General features: G+C 51.3%; 1 protein-coding gene across 3 annotated transcripts in view; it reads right to left on the bottom strand.

Annotated features, from left to right (window-relative positions):
- RAB44 (RAB44, member RAS oncogene family) overlaps positions 1 to 19173 on the bottom strand; it is a 30169-nt gene that overhangs the window by 9318 nt on the left and 1678 nt on the right. The window contains exons 2-9 of one of the 3 annotated variants that reach the window (XM_005665935.4): positions 14288 to 14505; positions 10211 to 10322; positions 8253 to 8427; positions 5924 to 6067; positions 5324 to 5414; positions 4868 to 4963; positions 2446 to 2633; positions 346 to 1820 (exon numbers count right to left, since the gene is read on the bottom strand). In XM_005665935.4, coding sequence (XP_005665992.3) covers positions 346 to 1820; positions 2446 to 2633; positions 4868 to 4963; positions 5324 to 5414; positions 5924 to 6067; positions 8253 to 8427; positions 10211 to 10322; positions 14288 to 14494 — 2488 coding nt within the window. In that variant the 5' untranslated portion in view covers positions 14495 to 14505. Of the gene's footprint in view, positions 1 to 345; positions 1821 to 2445; positions 2634 to 4867; positions 4964 to 5323; positions 5415 to 5923; positions 6068 to 8252; positions 8428 to 10210; positions 10324 to 14287; positions 14506 to 19173 lie in introns of those variants that run through there. The other 2 variants (XM_084967880.1, XM_084967881.1) reach the window with 2 other exon arrangements.

The raw sequence follows: 19173 nt of genomic DNA, 5'->3' as shown, positions 1-19173 counted from the left end.
ATTCAAGCAGCAGGGACCCTGCAGCGGCCTGCCCAGGGGCCATGTGGGTGGAGACCTGCATGTTTTCACCATCAGCCAGTGTTGGTACCTAAATTGCAGGGTGCTTTGTTGAGGCAGCACATTATAAGCTAATCAGATCAATGCAGAAAAAGCAAATTACCTGTAATTAGAGATGATTAGTAAAATAGCCAGATTATGCCCATATAAAATAATGTCTAATGCAGGGCCCGTGGCCAGGGCAGAAGCTACAGCTTCCTCAGGGACAGTAGGCTCTGGGCCTGCTCCAGCCTGTCCGCAGGTCCCCAGGGATTCCCCTCCCCCGCTGCCCTCCCAGGTGGCTCTTACCCACAGTCGCTGTCAGCCCAGTGGCGAAGGAGTTCTGGTGCAGCAGGTGCAGGAAGGATGTTTTGCCCACGTTCGAGTCTCCCAGGAAGATGACATGGAAGATGTAATCAGGGTTGGCCAAAGGCTCACTGGCTGTGCGGTCCCCCGGGGATGGAGTTGGCCCAGGGCCTCTGGGGTCCGTTTCCAGATCTTCAGGTGTGTTCTCTGCCCGTGGCTCCCTGGACTGAGCGGGACCTTGTTCTTCTTCTGCATGAGCGGTTGCAGGTTGGGGCCTGGGTGGGACTTCCAGCTCGGCCCTGGTGGGGAGGGTGTGCGTGGGCTCCTGGCGCCCTGCTCCATCGCCAGGCTGCGTCCCCACAGGAGGAGAGGCCCCCGAGGGAGATGGTTTTCCAGGAGTTGGGGCTTCCACTTCCGCCTGAGCCTGTGCTCTGTCACGTGGGACGGGAGCAGGCAGGAGATCCTGCTGAGGGGGCTCTGAATCCGCAGTTTTCAGGACATGAGGCTCAAGGGACATCCCTGACTTGAGCTTCTGCCCTGCCTCCTCCACTGCTTTCCTTTCCTCAGCCCCAGGCTCCGCTTTCAGACTCTGGTGGGGGAGGGCAGGTAGCCCTTCTGGCCCAAGGACGTGGCCATGAGCTTCTTGTAAACCCCCAGGATGACCCCCCTGTGCATCTGGGCTCAGCTTGTCCTGCTCTGACCCCTCTGTGGGAGCTGGACCCCCCAGCTCCTGGCCCCAGGAGGGCTCAGCCAGCCCTGCTGTGAGGGTTCCAACTTCTGGAAACCCCAGGCCTGGCTCAGAGCCAGTGGCTGGTGGTTCCAGGGCGAGGGCCTCCCTCTGCCCTGGCAGCTTGTCTGGGACAGGCCCAGACCCGGGGCCCTCATGGTCTGTGTCTGGGGTCTGGAACTGTTCTCTGGGCCCAGCTGGGGCCTGCAGAGATGGAGAGGTCACATGAGGAGGGGACTCATCTCCCAAAGGAACGAGCACTTTAAGCGCAGCTGCCACCAGGCCCCCTGACTCCCCAGCCAGGGCCCCTGGGAGACCCCAGCGGAAGTGGACCCCGGGGCCAGGCCCTGGCTCCTCCTGAGGGGCCAGGCTGGGGGCCTCTCCAGGCTGCTCTGAGCTGATGCCCAACCCATCTGTGTCCACTCCTTTCTCCTCCTTGACCCCGGAAGTCACCCCAGGGGGGCTCTTTGGAACCCCATTTGAATCTGAAGATGGCTCCTGACCAAAGAGAAAAGCATGTGGCTCCGAGACAGAGATTGGCCTGACCACTCGGGGTGTCTGGGGGCCCGAGAGGGCTCTTGGGGTTGGGGGTGGGCTCCAGGAGAGCTGCAGGGCTTTGTATGGGGTGCTGCCAAAGCTGTCCAGGAGCTGGTGCCAGTCATCGTTGTCCCCAAACAGTCCAGGCAGGGGAGTCTCCTCAGAGGAGACTGCCTGAGAGTCTGGAGCCTTCTCCTCACCTGCTCTGGGGACTCTAGAAAGGGCATGGGAAGCTAAGGTCAGGGGAGGGGCAGGTGGCGGTCACGCCAGTCCTGCCTACATCCCTTACCATCTGGTGTGCGCCTCACAGCTAGGCCTCCCTCCCATGTCTTCCCTCAGGCCATCTGTCCTTCTCAGGGGGCAGCACGCCTGGCTCCTCCCCCTCATCCAATCCCACTCATCCTTCAAGGCCTGCATGAAACTCCACCACCTCCAGGAAGTCTTCCATACCATTCCGGCCCATCCCACTTCTCTGACCTGTAACAAGTACAGTGAGTGCCTCTGCCAAGGATCCAGCACTGCGCTAGCCCTTGTGTGTGTGTGTGTGTGTGTGTGTGTGTGTGCGTGTGCGTGTGTGTGTGTGTGTGTGTGTGAATCCCAGTTGTGTGACTCATCTGTGACATGTGCCTGGGCACATGACTTTGCCCTCTCTGCTTCCTGGTTTGAGAAAAGCACATGACAGTCCCAGCCTGGCAGGGCTATGGGGGCACTGAAGGAGGGAGTGTGTTCTGGGTGTTTTGGATACTGACCAGAGCCTCAGAGAACTAACTCAGAGCCCCTCCTCTCTCCCAGGAAGCCCCTGGTCTCCAGCCCAGCCCAGGGAGGGGGCAGCTACTTGCCTGGGTTCCTCCTCCATCTGCCAGGACACGCGCCCCCTGGCAGCATTCAGGTGCCCCCTGGTCACCTGCAGCTGCCCCCGCACCTCCTCTAGCCGCCCAGCCAGGTCCCGCTCGGCCTCCCGCAGCTGCTGGTTCTCGGAGCTGGCCTCCTGATGTGTGCTGTTCAGGCGGTGGAGCTGGGCCTCCAGCTGCAGGAGGTGGAAGGGGACGGGGACAGAAGCCCAGTTGCCCCCCAGGGGAGCAAACAGCCTCTCCAGACTATTGTGGGGCTCCACTCCAGACTCCTAGAAACCCAGCTTAAAACATGAGCGGGGTGCTGTTAACCTTCATTGGCCTAATTAGCTCCATTACCTCCTACCCAGGAGAGACACCGAATGGTTGGGATGGGGAAGAGAGAGGAAACCACGGAAGAAACACAAGGGCCTAAGGTGTAAATGGAACCACTCCCTCTTCCACTCAAAGCTCTGCAGTGGCTGCTGTCTCTGAGCCCCATCTGGTCGGCAAGGAGCACCTGATCCAACAACAGGTCACATGACTGGGAGATGGAGGGTTGCTTGACCACACCAATGGATGGCAAAGGCCTCACAGTAGCCTCCAGGGCCCTGCAGCCTCCCCCACCCCACCCCTGTTACATGTCTGACCTCGCCTCCCATTGCCTCCCTCCCCAGTCTGCTCCAGCCCACAGGTCTCCTTTCTGGTCCTTGAACCTTCGCAGTGCACCATGCCCACCTCAGGGCCTTTGCATGTACTGTTCCCTCTGCCCCCACTGCTCTTCCCCCAGATACCACATGGCCACCCCTCATCTCCTTCAGGTCTTTCCTCCAAAGTCATCACCTTAGTGAGGCCTTTCTTGCCTCCCCTACCAAAACTCTTCTGTCCCCTGCCCTGCTTTGCTTTATTCTCCTTAGCATTCACTATCTAACATGTTCTGGATCTTACAGGCTTATTTGGTCTATCATCTCTCTCCCCGACTGGACAGTATCTCCACGGGCAGGAATTCTTTGTGTCTATCATGTTCCTCAGAACCGAGAGTGGTGCCTGGCACATTGTGGGTGTGCCCTCAATAGCTGTTGGGTGAAGGTATGCATAGCCCTGGGGGAGAGGCTTCACGTCCACAGGGGACAGGACAAAATGGTCCCATGTGGAAAGTCCAGCCTCCTTCCCTGGCAGAAAGGGCCTTCCTCAGGTGCCAAGGAGCCGCTGCCACAGAGCCACCTGGGAAATCAACCCGTGTCAGGAGGGTGAGACCAGGTGGCAGGAATTGCCAAGGCAATGGTGGTGGTGGGGGCCTGGGAACCTGGTCCAATGCTGAAGGGATGCTGGTTGTCCTGGTTACAGCAGAGGGTGATTTTACTCAAGTCTGGTTTGGAAGTTAAGGAAGGAAGCAACAGTCAGGATCTCAGACCCAAAGGCTTAGGCACAAGGCCAACTGGAAGCAACTAGAGCTTACGGGACCTGGGGAGTCAGGGCAGCAGGTATTCTGACCAGGAAGCTAGGTCAGGTTCAGAGACAGTAACAACTGTGATCGATAAAACACCTACGGTGCCAGGCTCCATCTTAGGCCCTCAAATATAGTCTCTCCATCACCTATTTAATCACGTATCTAATAATCTTGCCTTCTAAGGCAACAATTTTTTAAATTTATTTTTATTTATTTTATTTTACTTGATTTTTTAGGGCCATACCTGCAGCATATGGAAGTGCCCAGGCTAGGGGTTGAAATGGAGCTGCAGCTGCTGGCCTACGCCACAGCCACAGCAACGTGGGGTCTGAACCACAACTGTGACCTACACCACAGCTCGAGGCAACACCGGATCTTTAACCTAGGGAGGCCAGGGATCGAACCCACATCCTCATGGATGCTAGTCAGGTTCTCAACCCACTGAGCCACAACAAGAACCCCTAAAGCAAGAGTTCTGAGCTCCTTTTCTCTGATGAGGAAACCAAGGCTCAGAGAGGTTAAAAATCTTCCCATAGTCACTCAGCTGACAATGGAACTGAGTTGAACACCACCCTGTCACCAAGCTTCTCCAGCATTGAGACTGTGTTTGCCCAGTGCTTTGCTGTTCAAAGTGCTTTCCAATTTATTACCTCATTTGATACAACAAGCCAGGGAGATGTAGGAGATGCGGCTATTCCCATTTTACAGATGGAGAAACTGAGGTCAAGACAAGCAAAGTTATTTCCTCAGATTGCATGGTTTATAGTTGAAATGGTAGGAATTTGAACTTGGACCTCTGACCTGTGTCCCAGTGCTTCCCTGCATTACTTGGCCTCATCTCAGCAAAGGGCTTGAGGCATCTCTTTCTGAAGGGGCTACTCTGACATGGGAGCCCAAGCAGCCCACTGAGTCCTCAGGAGATGTGTATCAGCGTCTGAGAAGCCTCAGAAATTGGGCTCTCGGGGAAGCCCTGCCACTCACCTCCTTCTGGCCCTCGGTCAGCCGCTGCACCTCACGCTCCTTGGCCTCCAGGACCTCCTGCATCTGGGAGCTGAGGGCCAGGTCCCGGGAGTGGCTCTGGGGAGCGGAGAGATCTCAGCCCCATGCTGCTGAGTCTCAGGCCCTGCTGGGTGGGACCAGCCCTTCTGGGCCCTTCACCTCCACCCAGGCCTAGGTTGCAGGGTCCAGGATCTCCCAGCCAGGAGGGGCCTCAGAGGGACAACTTCCCTGGCTCAGGCAGCAAGGAGTCTGAGGCCCAGAGAGCAGAAGTGGCTCTGGGGGACATGTGAGACCTGGCAGTGCCCCGGCTCATCACTCTCCCCACCCCCACCTCTCTGAGGAACCCCAGCTCTGCCCCACACTGGCCAGTCGGGGCTCCCTGCCCCGCCCCCACCCCCACCCTAGCAGAGGAATTGGGCTAGGGGAGGGGAGGGGCACCTCAGCCTGCAGCTGCTGCTTCTCCCACTGGATCTGCTGCTCCATCTCCTCATAGAGCTGCTGAACCTCTCGTTGGTGGTCAGAGTCCCTCCTGGAAGGGGTGGGAGGCGGGGCCAGGCAGCCTGTCAGCACCTGGGGAACCCACTGCTGGCAGGGGTGGGCTGGCCTGCCTTGGGGGTCTATCCTACTGCTCACCTCACTCCGCCAGTGGCCACTGGCCCCTGTCACCCTGACAACAGTCACAATAACAGCTGTCTGTGAGTTCCCCTCATGGCTCAGCGGTAATGAGCTCAGACTAATGTCCACAAGGATGTGGGTTCAATCCCTGGCCCTGCTCAGTGGATTAAAGATCCGGTGTTGCCCTGAGCTGCAGAGTAGGTCAAAGATGCAGCTCAGATCCAGCATTGCTGTGGCTGTGGCCGGCAGCTGCAGCTCTGAATTGACCCCTAGCCTGGGAACTTCCATATGCCTCAGGTGTGGCCCTAAAAAGAAAAAAAAGCACAGCTGTCTGACATGTATGCCCTTGATGTTGATCCTCTGATCCTACCACACTGACTTCTGTACCCATCATTAAGATGCTGGCAGCCAGGCCCAACTCACTTCCTCAGGGTCAGCTCTAGGACCTCCTTGTCAGCCTGGGTCTCCTGCAGGCGGCTGGTCATCTTGGCCAGAAAGCCCTCCAGGTTGTCTGCCAGCTGAGGCTCCTCCTGCCGCAGCTTCCGCCACAGCTGCCAGATCTCCTGCCTGGGAGGGGAACATAGCCAAGCTCAGACAGGAATAGGATCAGGAGGCAGGGGGAACCCCACTTTTTGGTTCTAATGGCAACACTCTGATAGCCTTGGGCTCCTGGGCCGCAAAGATCTGTCTACACTCTACAGTGGGAAATTCAAATGCCACCTCCTCCAGGAAACTTTCCCAGTTGTGCCCTTTCCCTTCACGAACCCTCACCACACTTTGTCTCTCTCTTGTTTGGGTGGAGGTGGTGGTGGTGGGGCGGGGGGTGGCGGCGGGGGAGGCGGACACTTGGGAATCTGATGGCCCAGGGCTCCCATCCGCCTCCTCTCTTCTCCCAACTCTGTAGCTCTGTGACCTTTAGCAAGTCCCATGACCCCTCTGGGCTTATTTGAAAAATGGCTGCTGGAGAAGGAGACACCCAGTGAAAGCACTGGCTTGGGGCCTGGCACATGGATGGCGTTCGATGAATGCAGGTTTCACACGGATTTAATTAAGTCATGGAGACAGATGCCCGAGGGCTGAGCCCAGGCCAAGCTGCCAAGTGGGTAAGTCACTCCCACCACACCCGCCCCGCCAGCCTGCACCCCAAGTCCCACCCTACCTGCCCCACAAACACCTGCCCCGCCCGGCCAGAGCCTGTCCTCACAGAACCCTGACGGGCAGGCAAATCTGGGAGAACTTGAGCTGATGAGATCTTTGCTGGTTCTAACACACCCAGTGGGATCTGGGGTGTGTGAAGGGGGCCTTTTTAGGCAGGGCCTCCCCTTCTCTAAGCATGAGTGAACCCCAAGAACCCAGAGCCTGATGTAGTTTGAAGGAGATGCCCTCCTGTCACCAAGCCTGCCCAAACCAGAGCATCACCATGCCTGAAATCACCCCATCAGGGGACCCTCTTTTGGGGGTTAAGAAAGGCATCCTTAGGGAGCTTTGTATTCTTAAGAATGAGTCCCCAAGGACACGGAGAAAGGGGGAGGGAGGGGGATGGACTGGGAGTTTGGGGTTTTTAGATGCAAACTGTTATATTTAGACTGGATAAGCAATGAGGTCCTGCTGTACAGCACAGGGAGCCATATCCAGTCTCTTGGGATAGAACGTGATGGAAGGTAATACAAGAAAGGGAGTGCATATATAAGTATGACTGGGTCACTTTGCTGTACAGCAGAAATGGACACAACACTTTAAATCAACTATATTTAATAAAAAAAAAATTAGGAGTTCCTATTGTGGCTCAGCGGGTTAGGAACCCAACTAGTATCCATGAGGATGTGGGTTCAATCCCTGGCCTCACTCAGTTGGTTAGGGATCTGGTGTTGCCGTGAGCGTCAGTGTAGGCTGGCAGCTGCAGCTCTGATTCAACTCCTAGCCTGGGAACCTCTGTGTGCCATTTTTTTTTTTAAATAAAAAAATTCAGAAAGAAGAATGTGAGTCCTCTTAGGGAGCTGATCCCTCAACTCGCTAATCCTTCTGAGGGAAGATCATGTAGGGCAGGACAGGAGGGAGGGGCTGGAGTGGGATGCACTGGTGGGTAGGCTTTCTCCACACATGGCTTTCTTTCCTCCCACAACTGGAGTTTCCTAGTGGCCTAGCAGTTAAGGATCCAGCATTGTCATGGCTGTGGCTCGGATCACTGCTATGGTGCAGGTTCCGTCCCAGGTCACGGAACTTCCACATGCTTCAGGTGCAGCCAAAAACAAAAACATAAACAAAAAACAAAAAAACCTCACAACAGCTCTTTTTTTTTTTTTTCTTTTCTTTTTTCTTTCTAGGGCCGCACCTGTGGCATATGGAGGGTCCCAGGCTTGGGGTCCAATCGGAACTATAGCTGGCGGCCTACACCAAAGCCACAGCAATGCTGGATCTGAGCCACATCTATGACCTACACCATAGCTGCAGAAACCCTGGATCTTTAACCCATTGACTGAGGCCAGGGATTGAACCCACATTCTCATGGATACTAGTCAGGTTCTTAACCCACTGAGCCTCAGTGGGAACTCCCTACAGCAGCTCTTATGAAACATAGGTCAGAAGTTAGGCTACTTTCCTCTAGTGACACAGCTAACAAGTGGCAGAAGTGGCCAAACCAGGATTTGCGCCCAGCTCTACAAGGCAGCTCCCGTGCCAGCCCTGTGTCCAGGCGCGTCCTACCCCCATGGACTGGCAGTGCCTCCTCCCACACACGCCATGCTGGTCTTACTCAGGAAGTAAATGGCTGGCTCCCAGCTGCTCCATGAAGGCAATGAAGGCCTCCTTCTCCTCTGCGTCAGCCTCCTGCAGTGCCGGGAAACTGGTGGCTACAGAGCCTCGCTTAGAGGGCAGTGGCCTCCTTCTGTGCAGCCTGTGCATGCTTGGGCTGGAGTCAAAGATGCTCTCTGTGGGGTGGGGGGCACACAGGGGAGGAGAGTGAAGCTGGGCTCAGTCCCCTGACCTCCTACTCTTGTCTTGCTCCAGCCCTTGAGGAAATGGTTCTGTCTGTGTCAGTTACATTTACACTGAGCCATGGTCATACACCCTTCACGTCAACCTTGGGAGTCTCCATTTTACAGATGAACATCTGAGGCCCAGGGAGGCCAAAGGACTTGCTGGAAGTCACACAGCAGCTCCATGGTGACCAACACATTGTTTTCGCTCAGTCAAGGGATATTTATTGAGCATCTACTATGTGCTAGGTACAAAATTAGCCAAAATCCCTGTTCTGGTGGAGCTGACATTCTACAAATGCTGAAAAGAACACATTTTTTTAGGAGTTTCCAGCCTGGCACAGTGGGTTAAGGGTCTCATGTTGCCACAGCTGCAGCTTAGGTTGAAACTAGGGCTCGGAACTAATTCCTGGCCTGGGAACTACATATGCTTTGGTGTGGCCAAAAAAGAAAAAAGAAAAAAGAAAAAAAAAAAACACACACACACATTTTTTTAAAAAAGTAAACTTTCCAAGGGAGCTAAAGGAATAAACAGATTAACATCTATTGAGAGACTGAAAAGTGTCTACTTTCGAGGGAATAGTCAGGAGGGTCTTGAGGAAGTGACATTGAAACTGAGGTGGGAATAAGAAGGAGCAAGCCACGTGGGTTTCTAGGGAAGCGTAGTCCAGGCAGAAAGAATAGCACATGCAAAAGCCCTAAGGAAGGAGCCAGATTGGTGTGGGGTGAGCCCACGAGGTTGGCAGGGTCTGGGTGGTGCTGACCTGTGGGTCCTGGGAAGGGGTTTGAATTTTGTTCCATCAATCTTGGGAAGCCCCTGGTATATGGGCACGGTTGGGTACAGACGTGACGATGGCCTCTTGAGTTTGCATGGACGGTGGTCCTTCTGCCCCATTCCCACACCTTGACTCCAGACCCTCATCCCCCACTCCCAGCTTCTCAACCTCCAGACCCAGAGCAACCACCTCCCAGGAGGGCCCCCATCTATAAATGCAGAATCCTGGCCTCCCTTTCTGTCATCCCCCAAACTCTTGAAGACTCAGCAGACCTGAGAACTCCAGGAGGCTTTGCGGACCTGAAAGGCTGAATGGTGCTTTTTAGAGTCTCTGCAACGACACCACACCTTCAATTCCTGGGCCCTTCCCCCATCTGGCTCAGAGGCAGTTGTATGAGTCTCTGGCCTTGGTCTCTTGAGGTCCTTTGGGGCCTCTCTTGAGTGGTGGGTGTTGGAGCAGCCCTGACCAGTCGGGGCTGAAGACCTGGGAAGCCCCCACCATTAATATCATCCTCTTCTGCTCCCTGGGCCTCAATTTCCTTTAACCAAAGCCAGAATGTGAGCTTCCTCAGGCAGAAACAAGGCCTGATATCTCCAGATCAGGAGGTGCTCAACCTCTGGCTCAAGGAGAAGACATTCGCTGCAGAGAGGACAAGGGAGGCATCAGAAAGCAAGCCTGGAGGCCTCTCCCTCTGCTCAGGGGAGCCCCTAGCCCATGAACTGCTCTCGCTGGTGGAAAGAAAGTGAGCCAGTCTCCTGGGTTGGAGTCTTAAGGTCCAGCTCTGCCTCAAACCAACTGCCTTCCCACCCAAGCTTAGTGCTTCATCTCCACAGTAATTTGTATTATTATTCACGCCCAGAACTGATCTCAGCGGGGTGGGGGTTTTGCGGGGGTCCTGCAGTTGGCAGTGTGTCACTGTGGCCTCTCCCCAGAGGCCCTCCCAAGACCAAGACACATACTGAGTCCAGAGCTGAATTCTTCGAGGGAGAGGCGTCCTTTCCGTTCCACATCCACCCAGTCAAAGATCATCTCCGGCTCCTCCTCACTGCCCAGGAAGCTGAACTTGGCCACCTGCGAAGAAGAGGTAAGCTGGCCACCGTTCCCATTGGGGAAGGCTCTGGGCCACCTTCAAAAAAGGAGTGGTGGCAGTTCCTATTGTGGCTCAGCAGAAACGAATCTGACTAGCATCCATGAGGATGAGGGTTTAATCCCTGGCCTCACTCGGTGGCTTAAGGATCTGGCGTTGCTGTGAGCTGTGGTGTAGGTCGTAGATGCAGCTTGTATCTGGTGTTGCTGTGGCTGAGGCGTAGGCGAGCAGCTACAGCATCGATTTGATCCCCAGCCCGGGAACCTCCATATGCCACGGGTACATCCCTAAAAAGAAAAAAAGGATGTTTTTATTTTTAGCCCCTCTCACTTCCCCTCTCTCCAGTTTTGGGGTCCTCTCCCAACCTGACCTCAAGGCCCAACCCTCAAGGCTCCTGGACCCCATTCTAGACAGCCCTCTCAGCAGAGCCTCGAACACCTCCACACTTTGCCCTTGCTCTTTCCAGCACCAAAACTTATCTGTCCTGAATCTCAGCCCTTTAGGACCCAAATAAAAGACAGTAGCCATTGCTCCCCAGATGTGCTAATCAGTATTCAAATATTACCTGGAACTTGAAAATAAGTCCCAAAGGTGGTATGGAGTCCACCCAAGGATCTTCTAGATTCTAGGAACATACACAGATTTATCTCGTGGGACTGATTAAAGGTCCTAGACCAACAGAAGTCACGTGTTAACATGTAGGTTTCTGTCCGGGAGAGATGTAAATATAACTTTTGTCTGATGGAACGGATAACCCCAAAGATGTATGGCCTGTTGTACATTAACCAGCTTTTTTCTTTTTTTCTTTTTCTTTTCAGGGTGGCACCGATAGCATATGGAGGTACCCAGGCTAGGGGTCAAATCGGAGCTGTAGCTGCCAACCACAGCCACAGCAACACCAGATCCGAGCTGCATCTGTGACCTACGCCGAGGTTTGCAGCAACACCACATCCTTAACCCACTGACGAAGCCAGGGATCGACCCCATATCCTCATGAGTACTAGTCAGATTCTTAACCCACTGAGTCACAACAGGAACTCCTAATCAGCTTTTTAACATCTAACTCAGCCATCTAATTTTGTTTGTTAAATTACTCAGCTTTCAACCCTTTTTATAACATCTCTCATTAATGAATGCATTAAATAAAATCTTTGACATAGTTTCACTTTATTTTTGCTCCAGGGTCATGACTTTACCTTTTTGGAAATTCTACTTAAATTCTGGCATTTCCATGGGGAGGCCCCAGTGGACTTGGTGGATAGAACAGAGTAAGGGGCACTGCTAGAAAAGAGCCCTAATGGACCTCGGGCGCTTTTTTTCTTGGCTCTTGAAGGGAATCCCAAGTGTAATAGGACCTTAAGTTTGCTGATTCTGTTTCTCTTTGTGTTTTTGTTTTTGCCGACTTCCTGGTTCTGGTTTTGGTGGCAGCCACCAGGGGGAATTCCACTGTATGGATGACCTTTCGGTGATCCCCGTGGGACACGTGATGGAGACCTAGTGTCTGTCTCTTGCGAGAGACAACAGAAAATCTGGTTTGCTAATCTTTTGTTGGTGATTGTGTGTTTGTTTTTCTATGTGTGGCCTCAAATCGGTTAAGAATTTTGTGCCCACAGGGAAGGAGAACAGCCCTTTGAAATCTGGACTAGAGAGTTTTTGTGTTTCTATGTTTACTTTTGACCTGGGGCTGGAGTTGTAGAAATGAAGCCAGATGGCTCTTTGTGTCTGTAATTCAGAAAGGCCCTTAACTCTTACTGTGGGTGTGAATAATTTTTTACATCTGGCTATTAATAACTTAGAGCACTGTATCTCCTGCAAGGGTTCTGTGTGGATCGATTTGTAGAGACAAGTAAGAGCTTATATAAATCTAATGGCCCTCAAAGTCACAGAAAATAAACTGAACTTCTAATGCTTTAAATATGTTGCGCTTAAAAAAAAATAACTTGCTATGGTGCAGCAGGATAAGGACCCAGCATTATAGGATCTCGGTGGCGGTACGGGTTCGATCCCTAGCCTGGGAACTTCCATATGCCATGGGTACAGCCCAAAAAAAAAATTCCTCTTATAAGAAATTGCTAGCTCAGAAAAATTCTAAGAAGCTAAGTTCAGAAAGTTAAAGTGACTCTTCGAACAAATTAGGTTAGCTTAATTATTTTGGTTTACGAAAGATAAATAATACTTATCTGTATCTTCTCTGCCTTATATTAAATATAATACAAGTATACATTCTGTTTTTCATAAGATCTGGATTTGTTTTTTGTGAAGGAACTAGTTAACGTGAATTTTCTACTCTTCTCATTTTGTTTTTCTTTTAACAACTTTTATTTTTTCCATTATAGTTGGTTTTACTCTTCTCATTTTTTTACTTTTCAAATAAACCAACATTTTTTACATAATGTTGAAGATTATAAAAATGTAAATTTATGTTCAACTCAGTTGATTCACTATTCTAACAAATTTTATATCAACGTACTTATATTTTGTTGTGTCCCCCCCCCCTTTTTTTTTTTTTACTTTTTAGGGCTACACTCATGGCATATGGAAGTTCCCAGGCCAGAGATCGAATCGGAGCTTACAGTTGCCTGCCAAAACCACAGCCACAGCCACAGCCACAGCCACAGCCACAGCAACGCGGGATCTGAGCTGCATCTTCGACCTACACTGCAGCCCATGGCAACGCCGGATGCTTAACCCACTGAGTGGGGCCAGAGATCAAACCTGTGTCCTCATAGATACTAAGCCATGTTTGCTACCACTGAACCATGAAAGAACTCCTGCTGAATCCAGTTTTAAAAATGGCTAATGTCCAACAGGCCATAAGTCTTTGAGGTTATCTGTTCTACTAGACAAAAATTATTTTCCCCTCTCCTGGGCAAAATCTACAAGTTAACAAGTAACTTCAGTAAGTCTGGGACTTTTAATGAAAGGTAAGCAATGAGATGAACTTATCCTAACACTCTCCTGTCAAATTGCCTATAAGTATCCCAGCTTCTCAAATGCTCTTTGAACCTATCATAACATCTTACTGGTTCCCTCATTCATTAATAATAATGGTGAATTTTACATTTACTCAAAGGTCTTTTCTTTTGCCAATTTGAAAATTATATTTTAACATCAGCCATTTGTACCTTTTTGTGGCCCTGAGAGTGGAGTATAAGAAGGGTCAGTTTTGATGGGGGAAGAACAGTCTGGAGCACAGAGCAGTAGCGGGAGGAGATAGCAGGCCCAGTGAGACTCTAGTAACCCACACAGGACCCTTTGCATAAAATAAAGAGAAATAAAAGCATCAGCCAATCTTGGAGTTCCCATTGTGGTTCAGTAGGTTAAGAACCTGACATAGTGTCCATGACGATATGGGTTCGATCCCTGGCCTTGCTCAGTGGGTTAAGGATCCAGCATTGCCATGAGCTGTGGTGTAGGTCACAGATTCAGCTTGGATCTGGTCTTGCTGTGGCTGTGGCATAGGCTGGCAGCTGCAGCTCCAATTCGACCCCTGGCCTGGGAACTTCCATAGGCTGTAGGTGCAGGCTTAAAAAAATAAAAATAAAAAATATCAACCAGTCTTGATCTAGGCCACATCTAAGACTTGTTATTGGCACAACCTTGGCTGATCTTCTCTCATAATTTATAGACATTGACATGGTTTGATTTTCAGAGCCCTGACTGCTCCCCAAGATAAAATTCCCTGTTCCGTGGGCCTAAGATTACACCATTTGCAAATTACTTCTTTGGTTTAAAACCTTTCTTTTGTTAAAATGCAAATGTTTCTAGAAGAGAATAAGGCGTAAAGCCTTATCAGTCATTTACATGTTCCTATAAACAAGTTCCTAGCCTTTTTCTGAGAGCAAACTTGAAATGAGAGAAATGGGAACGATCAGGCCTTCGTGGGATGGGAAATCTTAGGAGGCTGTAGAAAAGGGACTCAGGGCGTGGGATGGGGCCTTGGACTCACCGCCAGGTCCTCTCGAGTGACAAAGCCTCTGTCCTTGGCACCACAGTTCTGGAAGAAGCTCTGCAGTTCTGCAGCTGATTGGGAGGACCAGGACCCTGGCTCTGGGGCCACAGAAGAGTCATGGCCATCAGCTGTCTCTCGCATCTGTCGCCGCCGGCTAGAGCCCAGCTTCCGGCCCTTTCGAAGCACTCTCTGTTCATTCTCCATGGTGCTTGTGCCTGGGGACAGAGGAGAGGTGAGGGGGCCCTGGGCTGCTGGACACAGTCACTGCTCAAAACTCTCCCGTGACTCCCCACCATTCCTGGAGGAAATCTACCGTGGCTACGAAGCCCTGACTGACCCAACCTGCGCTGGCCTCTCTGGCTTCATCACCACCCCCACCTGATGGCCTCTAGCACATCCTACTCAAAGCCTTTGCCCTTTCTGGTACCTCTGCCTGGGATGCTCTTCCCTAACCATGCTCTCTCTCCTTCACTTCTCAACTGTCAAAAGGCTTGACTTCTCTGGACTTTATAGGTTCTTGTTTCATTTTGGTTTGGTTTTGGTGGCAAAAAAATTTCCCAGGTCAGGTCCTGAATCCCTGCCACAGCAGCAACTGGAGCCACAGCAGTGGCAATGCCGGATCCTTAAGCTGCTGAGCCACCAGGGAGCTCCATAGCTTCTATTTTGTGACTTTGGGGTGGTTACACAGGGTAGTTCAGGATCTCACCGTCTCAAGGGCTGGAAGCAGCTTGCTGAGCCCTCTCTCCTGCTGCTCCTTCAACTCCTCTCCTCACATCTCACCTTCCGGGAGGGGCTCTCTCCAGCCTCCCCTCATCTTCCTCCCTCTCTCAGCCTCACCCGGCCTCTGCTTTCTTTTCCCTCCTCAAAACATTTCTCTACTCCTTCAACATATGTGCCAGGGAATCAGTAGCTCCCCCCACATCACTCTTATGGCCTTTCCAGACAGGCTCCTCCTTCACTCCCTCACCTCCACACCCCATCAAGGCACCCCGAAGGTCTACATGCCATTCTCAGAGCTCCAGTTTTCCTCCCACACTTGCTCCCATGGTCCCAGACCTCCCTGATTCTCCTGCCTAACTGACACCTCTTCCTCCCTCACCTGAGAGGCTGCCTCCTCCACCCTTGTACGTCAAGCAAGGTTCATGCCACTTTAACCATGGCCCCATGATGTTCTGGGCTCCCCTCATATGAATGTCACTCAGTGCCTCAGTCCACACTGCTCCCAGCTGCCTAGCACATAGCAGGTACTCAAGTAAGCATTGTCCAATTCATTAATTGGGGTCCTTTCACCTGTCTCGGAAAGTCTTAGGACAATCAATTGATAGGGATGTTGATGGGTAAGAATTTGTCCAGGCGAGGCCTCAGGGCAGGAGAGGGAGGCTGGAGTCTGGAAGGAGCACAGTCTGGTCCTGCCGTCTAGAGGCAAATAAGTCTGAGGCACATAAAGCTGTACAGGGTGCGAGGGGCTTGATGTGCACACAGGCAGCTTCCTGTGAGCGGTGGGATTTGAGCCAAGCCGTGAAGGAGGTAGGTAGGATGGAGGAGCAGTGAACAGGATGTACAAAGGAACTGGGGCAGCAGAAAGACCACGCCCACTCTGGGCTTTCTCTGTTGGGGTCAAAGGTCACAGACAAGCTGAGTGGAGGGATCAGGAGGCTCTGCTTCAGGGGTAAGGGGCTGAAGCCATTGCTCTAGCCTCCGCTTGGGCAAGTTCCTTTACCCAAGTTGCACAGGACTTGAATGAAGCAATTCCTCACCCTTGGGGAGGCCTCAGACTTTAAACTGAAGTATAGTTTTTCTCTGTCTCCCCAGCAGTCATTGCCTCTCTTCCTGTCTGCTTTTGCTTTCCATCTGTTTCTCTCCATCTCTCTCTCTGTCTTTCTCAGAGCCTTCAGAGTCTGCCTCAGATGCAGTTGTAAGCTTGTAGACATAAAACCGAGGTGTGTGCTACAGCCACACTTTAGGGGCTTGCAAGAGCCAGTTGTGTATCTCGCTTCCCAACTCAGTGGCTTTGGATCAGCCACTATGGAAGTATTTACACCATGGGAATTTGCAAGCGCTACAAATTAGGGTGTTCCTCCCCCCAAAGAACAGTTATCAGCACATCTCTTCTGCCCCAAATTCTTCCCAAGATCTAGCATGCGTGTAAGGACAACAGTTTACTGAGCACCAGCTGAATGCTGGCATGGTGGAAAGTGGGTCTGCCATGATGTCTATAGTTTCATTAGGAGAATTGGGCAAGGCACCCCTTTATCCTGGCAGACCCAGCCCGGTGCCAGGGCCCTTGGTTTGGCAAGTGGCTTGTGGGCTGGATTCTAGTCCCCATTCACCCCTTGGCCAAGCACCCTTGTGTAGGACACAACCTACATACAAGCGGAGCCCCTGACCTCCTAGGCACAGGTGGGCTAACTCCTGGTCCCCCTGAAGGTGTCCCCACAGCCTCCTGTCGAGAAGGCACACACTTAATTACAGCACAGTATGGAAGGAGCAGCAAACCTGTCTGCCAGTTACTATGAAAGGACTGCAAAAGGAACAGCTCACTTGCCAGCACCAATCAGGGAGGGCTTCATGGGGGAGGTGACATGATTTAGCAGTGACTTCCAGAGCAAGAGAGATCAGACCCTGGATCCCTTCATGGTTCCAGTCTTACCGTGGGCCTGTGTGGGACCCTCAGCTCCTCACTGCCTCCTCTGCTGACTCACAGTGTCCCTTAACATGTGGGATATTCTGCTAGACAACTGAGTAGACTTAAAAAATGTTAATGTCAAGGAGTTCTTGTTGTGGCTCCGTGGGTTAAGAACCCAATAGTCTATGAGGATGCGGGTTCAATCCCTGGCCTCACTCAGTGGGTTAAGGACATGCCATTGCCGTGAGCTGTGGTGTAGGTCACAGATGGAGCTCGGATCTGGTGTTGCTGTGGCCGTGGTGTAGGAGCTGCAACTCCCATTCGACCCATAGCCCGGGAACTTCCATATGCCGCAGGTACGGCTGTAAAAAGACAGAAAGAAAGTTAATGTCATGAAAGAAAAAATAAGGCAGGGGGATTGTTCTATATTCAAGAGAATAAAGATAAATGACACCTACATATAGTAAGTGATTGTTAATTGAATTCTCCTTCAGAAAAAAAAAATAGTAGGAATAAGGGACTTTAGGGGCCAGCTGGGAATATCTGAATGGGAACTTTAGATGATATTCGCTGAGCAATGTGAAATTTCTTAGGTGTGATACAAATATTTAGATCATGTAGGAGAATCTCCTTGTCTTTAAGGGATCTGTGCTGGAGTGTATACTGTCTGCATTTTACTTTCAAATGATCATGTGTAAATACATAAGCAAACTAACAGGAAATAAGTGTCTGTGTGCATGTGCGTGTGCGTGTGTGTGTGTGTATGTGTGTGTGTGTCTGGGGAGAGTAAATGAGGCAAATTGTTAGCCATCTGTCCAATAGCATTCCTTGTACTATTTGCTCAACTCTTGTACATTGAAAGTTTTCTTAGTGAAAAGCAGCAGGGATTGGGGGAAAAGCCAAGAATAAGACTCCAGAGATTAGAATAGACTCCCTTACATGCATCTAACTTCTAACTGTCCTTCTGCCCGTACGTATCTCCCATTCCCACATCAAGTCTCGCCTGGAAGCAGTGACAAGATACCCACCCCTCCTTGAGCCACATCGATCCCCACCCAGAGGCCACCATCCAGCCCTCCTCACCATCCCCCTAAGAGGGGATCCCCTCCCTCCATGACCCCACCACCCTAAGGGCTGGGCTGAGGGTCCTGAGTGTTATAATCAAAGAAATATATCAAACTATAGCTTAGAGGTCTTCTTATTTATATTCAAACAGAGCTTCCTCAATTCTTTTTTTTTTAACACTACATAGGATTCTGCTTTATGTAGATGTGGCATAATGTATCAAATTAGGCCCATGCAGGGAGAGGCAAGATAGGGGAAAGAATACAAATCACTAAGAATAAAATAAATAAGCTACAAGTGCATAGAGTAAAACAATGGAGTACAGCCAATATCTTGTGTGTTATAATCAAAGAAACACTCATTATGTGTCAGGACCAGAAAGGGGCTCATCTCACCATCTTGACCCATAAATGGGGAAAAGGAGGCCCAGGAGAGAAAGTGACTTCCAATTCCTGTGCTTCAGAGACAGTCAGACTCTGCCTCTCCCAGCCCTGCTGCTCACAAGCTGTGCAATCTGGGGCAAGTCGCATAACATCTCTGAGCCTCAGTCTCCTCACTGGAACATGGCACTAACATCTACCGCACAGGGTGCTCTGAGGATTAGAGGAGACCAAGCGGAAACGCCACGTCCCATTCCCAGCAGAGCCACCTCCCTTTCTGGCTTTACTTTCTCTTAGCACTTGTCACCTTCCTCGAATAGAGTCTTTTCATTCATTTATTTTGTAAAATTTGCATCTCCTCTAACTGAAATAGAGGTCTCATGTGACAAGGGAGTTTACTCTTTTGCCCACTGCTCAATTCCCAAAGCCTAGAACAGTGCCTCACATAGAGTCAGGCTCAGCAAATATTTGTTGAAACACAGCTTTGTGAAACACAGCTATGCCCGGTACACAGTGACCACGGGTAAAGGCAGCAATGACATGGACATGGTGAAATTGGATGAGGGTGAAAAGGGTGACATTCCATTTGAGCCTCATAAAAGCCGGGTGCTATACAGGTACAATTTAGCCCCATTCTACAGATGAGGAAACTGAGGGGAGGAAGATCCAAGAGGCAGAGACCTGCCCACGCCGTGATGTCAGAAGCAAACCTGGCACCAGATCCACTCTCCTGGTTTTCCAGGGGACAGATATGTCCTAAAGCCAATTCTAGGAGAGGTACCTCCTCTGTGGGCAGAGGCCCCTCTGTGGGT

This window comes from Sus scrofa, chromosome 7, assembly GCF_054392235.1.
Source record: "Sus scrofa isolate SSC_HxYL_T2T_F1_AM1 chromosome 7, Sscrofa_HxYL_maternal_Yorkshire_Landrace_v2.0, whole genome shotgun sequence".
In the NCBI taxonomy this organism is placed as follows: domain Eukaryota; kingdom Metazoa; phylum Chordata; class Mammalia; order Artiodactyla; family Suidae; genus Sus; species Sus scrofa.
Note: the sequence above shows the minus strand (reverse complement) of the source record. Positions and strands in the feature narration are given on the sequence as shown.